This window comes from Musa acuminata, chromosome BXJ3-6 (assembly GCF_036884655.1).
Source record: "Musa acuminata AAA Group cultivar baxijiao chromosome BXJ3-6, Cavendish_Baxijiao_AAA, whole genome shotgun sequence".
Lineage (NCBI taxonomy): Eukaryota > Viridiplantae > Streptophyta > Magnoliopsida > Zingiberales > Musaceae > Musa > Musa acuminata.
Genome location: NC_088354.1, coordinates 1,840,829 through 1,854,327, shown reverse-complemented (window position 1 = coordinate 1,854,327; position 13,499 = coordinate 1,840,829). Strand labels below are relative to the sequence as shown.

Below are 13,499 nucleotides of genomic sequence, written 5' to 3'. Positions count from 1 at the left end.
TGTTTCGAAAACATGCTTTATCATCTTTAGATTCTTAAGATTCCCAATCTCAACAGCAGAATGTAAAACAGAGTGACCCAAATTCTCCATCAGCCACAAATAGTGACTTTCCATGGAATATTTATACATCATGTTTTAGATATGAATTCTCATTCAACTGCAATCTAAGTTGTGGTAGTGACTTTCCATGGAATACGTACACATACTCTGGTACTCGTGCTTTAGATATGATACAAGTACTACTATAAAGACAAAATTCAACCAGCTTGATTGAGAGTACAATCTCCATTGGGAGATCAATGTTCATCCTAAGAATTATGTTTCATAACGTCGCACAACTGAATCTTCCGGTTCTCCATTCTTGCCTCGAGAAGCTTAGCCTTCAAACTGTGATTCTTTGCCTCCCTTGCTCATTCGATGCAACCTTCTGTTCCTCTGCTGATATGAGAGTTTATCGAATTAGAGGAACACTCTTGCCCCACACTCGGTGAGCTTGGGCAAACTTCACCTGAATTCATGTCAGGAGATAGAGTGGCGTTCAACATCCGACCTCTCAATAGGTTCTCATTTGATAAACCTACTGAAAATTTCTTCTTGTTGCCATTGCTTGTACAAGTTGACCTCCAAAATCTACCTATAGAAGACACCTTCCTGGATTGCCTGGTGGTTCTTGAACAAACTTCACTAATTTCACTGTTTAAGCTGTCATTATCTCTTTTCATATCACAATCAGTTCCACTAACTGAAGCAACGCTTTCTTCATGGGCCTCTGGAGAATTACAAGAACCCTGCCCCTCAGCATAGCTCATGGACTCCAAGTCGCTGTGATCCTCATCTCTCATCTTCATTGGATTTTCCAGAAAGATATCAGTTTCAGGGCTCACCGTGTGGATTTTGGAGGCATGACTTGCAGGGCTGTAACCACAGCATGGGTCAATCTCTCTTTCAATAGTTTCTTCTCTTGGCTGGAGTTCTTCAAAAACAGAGAAGATATCCCCTGAAGTTGGAGGAGGCTGGTAATGGAACTTAATGTCCTGGAACTTCAGTAAGCTGACCGCCTCTCTAAACGCCTCAGCTTCTTTCAGCAATGACATATTTCCATTAGAATCAGAATGTGCTCTGAGAAATGCATCTAGATCTGCTTGAAGCTCGCTCAACTCTGCATACTTTTCCTCGAGCATGAGTTTTGCATCTACCAGTTTCATCTGTACCCTTTCTTCACGCCAAACCTCTGCCATCTGCAGCATCCTTCTCTCTTCATCCAATTCTTCCTGGATTTTTGTAGATTCTCTCTTCAAAGATTCTGCTTCAGCTTTGTCATGCCCGATCTCCTTTGCAAACTGATTGCATACCTCCTCAATGAGCTCACGTTCCTTCTTCTCCTTCTCATAGTCTTGCAAGGACTGCTTTGCTAATAACTTGGCCTCAGCAAGCTCATGTACAAGCTTGGAATTCATGATCTCCACTCTCTTCCGAACTTTCCTCTCTCTACTGAGGTCATCCTTGATGACTTCAATAATGTTCAGAACTTTCTCATGCTCTCTACTCTCTCTATTCTGCCATGAAGCCTTCTCAACCGCAAGCTTCCTCAAGAAGTGATTCAGCTTTTCCTTGGCAGATCGTCTCTCATTTTCAAGCTCATTAATGCGGTGACGAGCCTGCTTGAGCTCTGCCTGAAGAATAGAAATGATGGAAGTAGTCGTCAGCCAATCCTTGGGAAGCTTTAGGTGACCATCATCGTGATAAACCTTATCCGAAGACCTTAAGCACCCAGCCTCCCATTTTGTTGCTTTCTCCATTGCCAAATCGAGATATGAAGCAGATGCTTCGAGCTGCTTTCGGACAAAACAAATGAAGACGATGCCGTATCAAATCAAACTGAATGGCCAATGCTCCTTTAGCCTATCAACCACAAAGACAAGGTTACCTTCCGTGAAGTAGCTTTCGGGTCGGATGAGATAGAACTAACAAGCTCATTACTGATGCTACCGAGGAGGCCTGTTCTATCATGATGACAGACATTTGGAAGGCGAAGATTCCTTGGATCAGGCTACAAAGTTGAACAAGTACGGTAAGATAATTAGTATACAATCAGCATAAACACAGAAACCACCTAAGAGCTACTGGTAGGAGCACAAAAGAAGGCTGACAACAACTATAATAGGTATGAAATTTAGATGAGAAATGTTTTCATTACCAAAATTAGGAAGTGATCAAAGCAAGTGAACCAAAATCATTCCTTTCTCCATTTGATTCATTATAAGATTAATATCACAAGATTGAAGCTTCAAGGGATTTCCCATGAAGGCAAAAGATCCCACTTACTAATAATTTTGGGAAATTATTCTTCATTGGTTATTGGAGAACCAACAACATTGCCATTTCTCCACATGGAAACTGTAGGTATAAAACAATTTTAGTATGAAAATGCAAGCAAAATCCTAACTTTCCAACAGATTTGACCGAAACTCCCCCACAAAACAAAAAGGAAGAACCGCGAAGACAGCTAAGATCCTCAGAAACAAATTCCAATATCCAATGACAAATTTAAGGTATTCTTCTTCCCAGGCTAAAAGGTTGTGCAGGTGAAAACCCTTCCCACTTTTAGATTCCACCACACGAGAATCACGGTGAAGGGTGAGGATTGTAGGTCAGAGAGATCAATCAAAACTCAAACTTTACCGACATACATTCGACCAGAAAGCATATAATGCGGTCATACCTCCAACCCTAGCCGAGCTCTCCGGCGTTCCCGCCCGCCACCACTAACCTCTGCCGCCTGAAAATGCCACAACGCCGCCGCGAGCTTCCTCGCCGATAATCCAGTCAACAGCCTTCCTGCGGCACTCTTGTCATCCCGTCGACCTTCTCCGCTCGGACCGACCCGCTCAGGCTTCCGCACCAACCGTTCCGCATCGTCCAGCTTCCAACTCAAGTGGGGAGTGACGGGGAAGCTCCGCCTCCCACCTGAGAAAGGAGGCTTCTTGATTTGACGGCGGAGGTAGCGAGCTCGTCCGGGCAGGGAATCGGAGGAGGGACGCAGCGTTATGGTCTTGGGAGAGCGGCTCGCCGGAGCGGCAACTTCCGGGAATTGTGTCTGCGCGGTGGATCGTCCCATCAGGCATAACTTATTTGGCGCCATCGCACTGCTATCGTGGGGAATATGTAATGGCTTCAGAAGTCGGATAATAGAAATTAAAGGGGGGAAAATAACAAACACATTTGCTACCAACGAAAAAGACGGCATTTTGCCCCATTGTGTTCATCCTAAATATAATTGCTTCTGTTCCTGTACTTAAATAGAGGCATCATGTGAATAAAGCACATCATCCACTGTTTGCATTCACCAACAAGGTGGATTAAAAATGCAACAGCTCGATCACAAGCTCGATGCACAACCATCTGTGGCATGTGAGCATCAACTTGGCTTTTATGCTTTTGATGGTCCTTGTTGCTCGTAAACAACACTTTGGTGCTGCAATCTCAAAATAAAAGAGATACATACACACACACACACCTCAAAATCATGAACCGGAGGAGCAGCTACATTATGGTCTTTGTAAGACTACCTTCAGTGTCGATGACTCCATCATTTCCTCTGTGGCACTGGCAAAAGGAGAAAAAGTTTGACATGCATGCAGGAAACAGTCTTGTTCATCAAGGAATCGAACAATTGGCATCTTTTTCTTGAGATGAAAAAAATGAGTCTATGATCTCTTCCCCACGAGACAAAGCTATCCAATAATAATGATTGCTGGTGAAGGTCAATTAAGAAGCTCGTCGTGGGGATGGCCCGCCCATGTTCTGAAAAAGCTAGCAGAACAGGAGCTGTCATACTGACAAGACAAGCTGAGGACGGTCACAACAGACGAAGAGCTCATGGGACTCACAGCATCATCCAATTATCTGCCTGCAAGAGAACAAAATGTCTATGATGAGCGCCGCATGTTGTGACTTTTGTTGAGGATGATCACATACCTTGCAATACGTAGCTTCTAGTTTTTCAGCTTCAGATTACTCCGTGAATGAATTGAGAATGTAACTTTGAGTCCGTGATCAGTGCACTACGACTCAAATCCCTCATGTCTCATCTGAAGAAAACTTGTTAATATCCAGAAGAATAAAGAGAACTTTTGAAGCAGATGCTCAATCCACAAGGAAACTTAGCTAATGCATTTGGGCCTATTCAAGCAAAAAGATAACTAGCTGATTTTTTTTATCTGGAGCATAATCTTGCAATATGCTTCTCTCTCTCTCTCTCTCTCTCTCTCTCTTTTGGATCAGAAAGGTCATCTTACCTGGTACTGAGCTCAAGAAGAAAAAAGAAACCGGAGTGACAGATTGGATAACATTGCCATTCATACATGGACCAGTCCGGGTCAGCATGTGAATGACGGTAAATGGGAAGATCATAAGAAAACCTAAAGAGATTCTTGTGCGAGTATTAGGTTTGTTTTTAATGTCTGGATGTTTACATGAAACTGGCCATGTTGAGTGTTGAATGAAGGGACGTTGTCCTCATCCAATGTATGAGTACATTTGGCATGGTGCTTTGTCTAAGAACAGGGACCATGAAACTGAAACAGATGGCAGTGTGGGTTACATGTTAGTGACAGATTGAATTATGAACTACTCTTTGGAGTGACATCTCAGGTGAATTTGAGGCTGTGAACTAACAGGGTTTCCTTCTGAAGAACCCTATGGACCGTGTGATTTATGGAGGCCTTTAAAACTCGATAAATGTTGGTGACAGACTGACTTGTGAACTACTTTTTGAGGCTGTGAACAGCTTTCCTTGTGCACAACTCAATAGATTGTGTGATATATGGAGGCTTTAAAACTTGTAGTATATGGAGCATGAGTTTGTCACCCACATGCAACTCCGGAATACCGAAATGGAAACCATGTGCCATGGGAGACGGAAGGGTGCATGAACTCAAATTCAAACTCCTATAGACAATTGGAGATACTTTGCACTAAGAACGATAAAAAAACTGAAGAGGCAATAAGAGAAAAAAAAGAGCATGTTTGAATTTTTAAATCTAGCTATACTGCAGCTAAAATCAGTATTTACACACTGCAAAACCTTTTAAAGAAGGTGTTGACTCAGATTTCAATTTGATTCCATATGAACCAAGTTAAGGTTCATATGGAATCAAATTTTGTTAAGGTAAAACCTATGGTAATTCATAAAGATATAAAATTACAAAAAAAGCGCATGCAAGTATAATCTCATCTTGAATTGAGGTTCGTCGAGCTTCATATATAATTTTTAGCTTGAATCATAGGCTTGTGTAAGGCTTGGTTCAAGATTAAAACAGATTCTTTCTTGAAATAATTGTAAACTAGCCAAATCTCCCATAAGCGAGAAGCAATAGTACCATAGCAAATGCTGCTATGATGATAGCACAGTAGGTTAGCCTCTATTTTGTCATAGCATAGTTCTTTAAACAATATGTCATTTCCTTTTATCAATATTTTATAACTTGAAGAATGCTTAATTTTTGTTGATTACTAATGTTATAAATCATATCATGATTTATCACTAATATGTATCTCCATATGGAACCTTAGTGACCTCAAAACTTGGAATTCAGACGGAGAAGGGCATGTACAGAGACAGAGGCTTAAAATGACTCTTTACAAGTTCAGGTAGATAGTACCTTACTTGCTACTGAAAGCCAATTATGTTGACTAAAGGATTCTTATCTAAATTATTTGTGGTCAATGTGTTTGAGGCCAAGCATTTTCCCCCTAACCCTAATCAAGTGCTGCACAACTTGCTCTGGAAAAGACTGTTTGGAAGATGGCAGTTCTAATGTAAAGATAGGAGAATGACATTGAATTTAGGACAAGACTTTTGTTCTTGTGTCGAAAATCCAAGCCAAATAAATGTCAGTCTCAACTATTTTGTTTGATAAAAATCACTCAGTACAAGTTGGCTAATCAATCAAGAAGCAGCATCCTTTCACTTTCAATAGGAAGACCTACTTCTGCTGACGAAAATGGTACAAGAGGAAATCATCACTTGCAGTATAAGAGTATAGAAAAACCAATTTGTATATTCAGGGTCAACTACTAGACTAAGATCTACTTGGAATTTTGGATCATATAATCATCTCATCTCCAACATTCTTATGTGAGTTTTTAGCTGTAAGTTATATGCTAGATTTATTTGGCTCGTTTCTTTTGTTAGAAAAGCTGTACAAAGCACAAAGCAATTGCTGCATAGATCATTGTTATCAGACTAAAGATCATAATAGGTGCAGAAATTTTATTATAGTTTCTTGAAGATCCGACAGAAAAATTTTAGCAGCCACTGTTTTCGAGTTGCTTTACAACCCGTAAAGCCTTTGAACAATATCGGAAGCCCTATTGACTAGCAGTTGATATGGTTCAATGAATGGTTCATACCGCCCACAGTTTGGAATCTCTCTACTGACAGCTATATTTTATAAGTATCAATGATTGTTTATCCTTCTTCACTTTGGCAAACAACAATGCAACTCAAATAATGATACAGAAGCAGACAGAATGGTTGACAAGCAATTCCAAATAAGAATGAAACTCCCAATTTCAAACGTGGAGTTGGAAAGTAACTAAAGACTGGGACAGCACCTAACTTACCGAGATAAAATTTCAACAAGTCTTGCACATAGTTATAAGTTTTAATATTAGGAAAATTGTGCTACATAGCTGTGACATTAACATCTACGTAAAACTAGAGAAAATTATATTATATTAAATAACTTACTGTGTTCTTGTTGGTCATGCCGAGATTCCCTCAGATGCCCTTTTCACACTTCTTTTTGCCCTCTCTTTTTAGTCTGCCTTATGAGTTTATCCTATCCTGACTTCAATGAAGTCTTCAAGTACAAGACTGATTTTTCTTAGACCTAAACTTTTAAGTTTAATACCAATATTGAAAGATTTATCTCTTATTTTCTTGTAGAGAATTGTACAACTTACTTGTTTCATTATTTGATTCATCAATTACTTAAGAAATCAGATTTGCATTTTTGTCCTCGATGATAAAATAAAGAACAAGTTACTATCATTTCCCTTTCCTGTCATAATTCTTGTCTCTGTTAAGTCATGCACAACACCTATTTCCGAAGATGATAAACTTTTTTTTCTCTTTTTGAGGACACAACATGATGACCTTGCTGTCTCACACTTAGTTAGATCATTAAAAGAGTCATGTTTTGCTCCCTTAACTTACGTTACTGCTACTTCAGGAGCAGGAATAGTTTCTGTCAAATTGAATCTCTCATGTGATCATACATCTCATCTAGTAACCTAAATATTGCCAACCATCTGTATAATAACTTTTGGTTAAGAACAAAACAAGTACACTAATTCTTGGCTTAGACTTCTCTGACATCTACATGATGGTTGCTGTGATCTACCATAATCTGCTAATGATAGCCATCTTAAGGTAGAAAAAAACCATTTTTAATGATCTTCAACCATACTGATAAATGGACTGATGTAATCTGATAGTTTTTTAAAAAAATTAGCTATAGGAACTCATTAAGAATTTATAGTTTACATTCTAAAATATCCATCCTAAACAATGGGCAGACTAGATACAGAGGTTGATACCTCACCTAATATCTTTTCTTCAGAAAAAGAAATACAGAATGGCTTGAGATTTTCCAGTCAGCAGTACCCATAGATAAATTTTTTGCACTCAATGTGCAGCCTTGTAATTGACACATGAGTTAGGAATAGCAGTCAATTGAAGGTGGGGAATGAATATTATAAGTCCAATCCATGTCTAGCATTGACCTAACTTCTATAATCCTGGAAGTTGGATATGATCCTAGAATTAGCAAGCCACAATATATCCAATCCAGTGGGCAGCAAAAGAAAGCTGGAAAGGATCAAACACTTAAAAGTGAAAGAATCATGCCATAAGGACACCTTTCCAAACTGAACTCAGTGAAAGATACTCTAGAGAGAGAGAGAGAGGGAATTTAATGGAAGATACCATAGGAATGGTGTGTTCACACTTCCAGGTAAGAGGATAGGATCACTTCTGCAAAGAATTTAGTGGAAGATATCATAGGAATGGTGCGTTCACACCTTCTTGGTGAGAGATTCCCTTATGCTGGACCTTTCACACTGACCTAACCAGTTCCATGGCTCCTTTTCAACACTCTTCCTCAACCACTAACATCAGACAGTTTGGTACCCACAACACATCATACAATGATCTTAATTCAAGAAAGCAAGTAAAATTCTTCGCCTACCCTGCCGGAATCTTGTTGTTTTCCAACATTCTCGTACTTCAAATGCCAAATCATGATATGTGGAGTCTGTGCATTTTGATGAAGATTCAGATTAATAGGTGTAAAAAATATCAAGCAAACTACATCTATCAATCTATTGCTGAAAAATATTCATTTTGGTGAAGATTCAGATTCTATGTGCTGAAACTACATCTTCAGCACTTCAGGATATCAAGCAATCTTTTAGTTAAGGATATATTACTTAACCTATTACCTATTAGACCGTCCAAATTCCTGTGTTGACCACCATAGGAGGTCAACCAGTTTTGCTTCCCTTAATTCCAACTGCAAATATATATATATATATATATAAGATTGTGCCCCAACAAATGCATCAATGCCTTCTAATATTTTTCTACATCAACAAAAATTCAGCTTCCATTATTATATGCTCAAGCATTAAACTCTAATGCCCAAAAGCAACCCTACCTTTTGAATTTGAATCCTTCTCTATTGCGGTTGATTACCCATTTATTTGCCCTATTAAGTGAAGAGGTTCCTATTACAAATAAATGCAGTAATATTTCACAATCCATACAAGTGTTCTACGATAAGTAAGTTGACTTCGAGGTAACATCAGATCTTCTTACCTACGTTGGGATGCAACAGACAAAAACCCTCTTCCGCCGAAGAGGTGCATTACAGTGCAGAATCCTCGTCCCCCGGGATTACAATCCCCTTGAGATGCGCACATGATCTTCAGGTACGCTGTTGAGATTGGCGCACCTGCCGGCAGGAAGGGTGGCTCGTTGACCACGGAGAGCGTTAATTCCCGCGTGTGGTGGCACTCGACTTGCGGTCGAAGACATGAGACTCTTGACGCCAACACAAAGCAAACCGACTCCTCCGAGGAACCGCGTAAGCAACCTAGGGCGGCGGTGAAACAACGTGCACGGCACGTGATGAACAGAGAGATGCCCCGCTGCCCGTGTTCACACCTTTGGGTATGCGTGGGTCCCGCCGATGTGGGGTTCACAAGATTCGAATTCCCAGGATTGCGACCCACTACCTGACCCTGACGGGAACTCTCTTGCGGTTGGGTTTCGCCGCGTGGGTCCCATCGGGGCGACGGGTGCAGCTCAGCGGTGGAGAGCGGGACAGATTATGATGACATGGAATCCGACGGTGGATCATCGGTTCTTTTGAATCCGGAGTTGCTTCAACTGCAGCACCAAATGAATAGCTTGAGCTGCGCTGACCATCCAACATGGCAATTCCGCGGGTTGTGTTACATATTTGTCTCTTTCTGGTCTTCCCAACCTCCTTTTGTTGTCCAACAGAATGCATACGGTAAGACATCTCCCTGCCTCTGCCCCCCTCTCCATCTATAAATATGGAACTCATCTCCTCTTCCTACCTCTCCGCATCTTATGCTCTTTCTCCATTCAACATTTGAGAAGCTTTGACACCACACAGAGAGAGAAGAGGAGGCAGGAAGACCAAGCTTCTCCATCTCCTCGGGAAAGAAGAAAGAGAGATCGAGATGGGGAATTGCATCGATGTACAGAAGCCGATCTTGTGGGTGGACGACGACGACTGGGAGACGCCGGAGCCGGAGAGTCCTGTACATTGTCGAGAACAGGAGAAGGCTGAGAGAGCAGCTACCGGCCGATCCGCAGAACCACCACCGGCGAAGGAGAAACAAGCGGTGGTGGGGTCGTCCGAGATCAAGATCAAGATCAGCAAGAAGCAGATGGAAGAGCTGCTACGTCAAGTGGACGAGAAAGGATTGTCGATCGAGAAGGTTCTTGCGGACCTCGTGGTGATAGGTGAGGTTTGTCTTGAGAGCAGGGATGGCCATTGGAGACCCAACCTGCAAAGCATACCCGAGGTATCGGAATAACCACAACCTTAGCGCCAGGCACAACAACAACAATGATGATGATGGTGAAGACTTTGTTTGCATGTGTTACTCTTACAAGTAGATGTAATCCTTTTATTCCCATTCCTCCCTCAGAGACCTTATACTGTAGAGAAGTTGATGGCAAGCAAGGAGAAATGGGCCTACAAGGATTTTTTTTCCGCTTTTATGTCTTTTTTCCCCCAGAAACTTGATTATTCCTTTTTTATGTATGTATGTATATATATATATATATATATATATATATATATAGATGAGCTGTGATGTGTGTTCTCTCTCTGATCTGCCCAAGAGAAGCAGTATGAAGTGGAAGAAGACATGGCTGTGCCGTAAGTATGCAATGGAGGAGAAAAGAAACTAGATTCAGACAACCATGACCATCGATAAGGGTGGACAGTAGCTCAGACAACAAGGTTCAGAATCACTGATCACATCTGCCAGCTAAAAGAGTGGATGACAATCACCAGACTGTTGGAAGAGAGAAATTATATTTTCTTTCTGAAGATTAGATAATAAATCTTAGGCTGCTGGTGAGAACCAAACGACAAATTTGCTTCCACCCGTTGGATTTGTTTGGTGCCCGTCTTAGTTTAGATTTGTGTCACTGAGTAGTGCAAACAAAAAAGGAAAATAATTCTATCAGATTTGACCACTTGTAGATCTGTGACTTTTGCACAGTTGCATGATGTTGATGCTGTTTGATTTTGACATGGAACAGGATGCAGTGGTTGACCCATCTTCCTTAAAAGATAATAATGGATCCATCTACAATATTTTTTCTAATAATAATAATAATAGAATGATTGATAAGCTCACCTCATAGGAAATAATACAAATAACAGTAATAATAAAATAAAAAATCTCAATTATTTCAATGAATTGCTGCGGAATAAAAGCTTTCATGGAGATCTACAATTTCATTAATCTCAAGTAACGTGTTTGACCATTTGGCTGCTCCCCAGGTGATGAGTTGATCATCTTAGTGCCTTTGATGGTCATGTTTCTAAAGTTATCTACTTAAATCTCTATGCAATACAATATCCTTGTTCTTCAAGGGAAGCCTACATAATTTATCCTATAAAGGGCACATGACACCTCGATTTGTTGTTGGTTGGAAATTGGCAAGAAGTTTCCTAATCTATATTTTTTATTGGATGAGGTAGTCTCCCTTTCGTTTCATCAGCAATGACATCCAAGAACACAAGGGGATGAGGAGACTAGAAGAGAGGTGAAAGAAGGTTATAATTCATTTATGTAACACCCGCAAACATGGGAGATCATAATTAAGTATATTTCTGGTGTGGTGTTGAGTATTTATATGGCATGAAGATCGAAGGGGAAGAAAATAAAATCTGCCCAAAATCAAATTTTCACATCTCAGGAGATGTTTTATGTTGTAAGATCGAAAGGTCATCAGGTTTAGTATGATAAGGCACTCTCTCCTCTTCATGTCAACCACCCTTGAGAGCAGCAAAAAACATAAACAAGTTGCTCTAACTTGGCACCCTTTCTTTTTCTCTTTCTGTCATGATTTAGTACACCAACAATGTATAAAGGTTTACAAGCTTTCCACCCATCACGTACTTAAGTAAAGAGAGCCAATGTAGATGAAATGTCACTTATTTTCTATTAGACATAAAATATTATATAGAAAGAACAGTTGGGATTGGAGAAAGGTTCCAATAGACGAAGCCAATGAAGATGATGATGGAACACCAACAACGAAGCTGACATACACGACTTTTGGTGTTCAGATGGGGCCAAAACTAGCACACCAACATGGAAGGACACATTACTAAAGCCTGTAAAATGATATGATATAAATTTGGCACCACTGCAATAAATAGGAGACCGATTAATTTTGTTTGCTACGCAAGTCTTTAATTAAGATATGCAAATGACTCAACAACAAGAACAGAAGCTGATTGCTATTGAGAGACACCACTTACATGAACGGCTAAGCTGAGCTTGGTGATTAGCACAAGATATGTCTAAAACCTGGGAATTTATGTATACACATGCATAAACTCTTTGCATGTTGCCCTCCTCAAAGTTCAAGTATAAAGTTCATGATGTGTGCTTAATAGGATCTACTAGCATCTGTATCCACTGAGGTGACCAGGGAAGGAAAAAACTTGCATGATTCATGGTTGGGCTTCATGAGTTGTTGCCACGGCAACCAAGGAGAAGAAAACCTTTGAAGTCCAGCACTCTAAAAATTCCATTTGCTGCAAGAGAGCGAGGATCCACAAACAAATCATTGTCTTGTTGTTGTTCCATGTACCTACGGAAGAATGCAAAAGATGCTAATATGCATATCATTCAGAAAAGTTCTGTGCTCCCAGACAAACATATGTGTAGTACGGTCAGCAGGAGCACATCACTGCATGATCTGCAAATCATATGTGATCGTAATAGCCCCCCCCACTCAACACCTTCCCCGGAGATGACTTGCCTTCAGCTCTGACAGTTCATTTAGAAGATCAATGAAGGCGTCTAACTTTGAGGTTATGATTTCTGAATCTTTGACAATTCACATTATATGATCCAACAAGACAACGAGCTCATGTCATGTCGGCAGAAGACAAGAAGGCCCATAAAAAATACTTCACTGTTGAGGAAGAAAGGATGAAAGATTCCTTTAAAATTGAGCATACAAGACGGGCTCGAACCGAGACAATCTACTCGACAGTGAGGGTTGTTTGAACTCGACTCAACCCACATATATAGAGCTCGAGAAAAATTGAACTCTAATTTGACTTGTTGATTGAGAAGTAAAAACATCAAGGAAATATAAGCTTTGGCGCTTTCCAAATCTAAATCATCCATCTCCTAAGACTTATGACTGAGATTTGATCGTAAATATAATAATTCCTTGTTCACTATTCTTATATTTAGAGTCGTGTATTAATCGCATTTTTCTCATTCTTTTCTCTCTCTCCTCCTCGTGATACAGTAATTAGTGTCAATATAGTTAGGTTGCAACCTAGGGTTTCTCACATCTATATGTCTAAGGTAAGGAGAACTTGAGATTCATTCTGCTAAGATAGATTCTGATTGTCTGATATGTTAGAGATTCGAAGTCAGTTTAGAACCAACATTAGAGACATGTAATGCTCTAAACGAGTAAGCGGCTTTGAAGGGTTCGAAAGATTGAACAGAATATTAGCTAAAGAGGCATCTTAATTAGTTTCTCGGCATGGTGAGGAGAAAGTGAATTCACGTTTAATTTGTACGACAGTGATACAGGAGATGTCATTTGAATAATGAAAAGCAATCAAAATGTTATAGTTGGCACAATCATACATCGTACTACCTGAGTGAATAGTTTTAATCGACATGAC

General features: G+C 40.2%; 2 protein-coding genes across 2 annotated transcripts; one reads left to right on the top strand and one right to left on the bottom strand.

Annotated features, from left to right (window-relative positions):
- Nucleotides 1-73: 73 nt before the first annotated feature.
- On the bottom strand, nucleotides 74-9,159 carry LOC103986562 (uncharacterized). Its single transcript, XM_065157474.1, has 6 exons — nucleotides 8,885-9,159; nucleotides 3,979-4,091; nucleotides 3,518-3,910; nucleotides 2,723-3,149; nucleotides 1,928-2,050; nucleotides 74-1,832 (listed from the first exon to the last, which is right to left on the bottom strand). Exons 3-6 carry the CDS (start codon nucleotides 3,526-3,528, stop codon nucleotides 411-413), a joined length of 1,983 nt encoding a protein of 660 aa, XP_065013546.1. The 5' UTR covers nucleotides 3,529-3,910; nucleotides 3,979-4,091; nucleotides 8,885-9,159; the 3' UTR covers nucleotides 74-410.
- A 618-nt stretch (nucleotides 9,160-9,777) lies between these two features.
- Nucleotides 9,778-10,137, top strand: LOC135640686 (uncharacterized). The gene has a single exon (XM_065155378.1). The coding sequence runs from the start codon at nucleotides 9,778-9,780 to the stop codon at nucleotides 10,135-10,137; it is 360 nt and encodes a 119-aa protein (XP_065011450.1).
- Nucleotides 10,138-13,499: the final 3,362 nt, after the last annotated feature.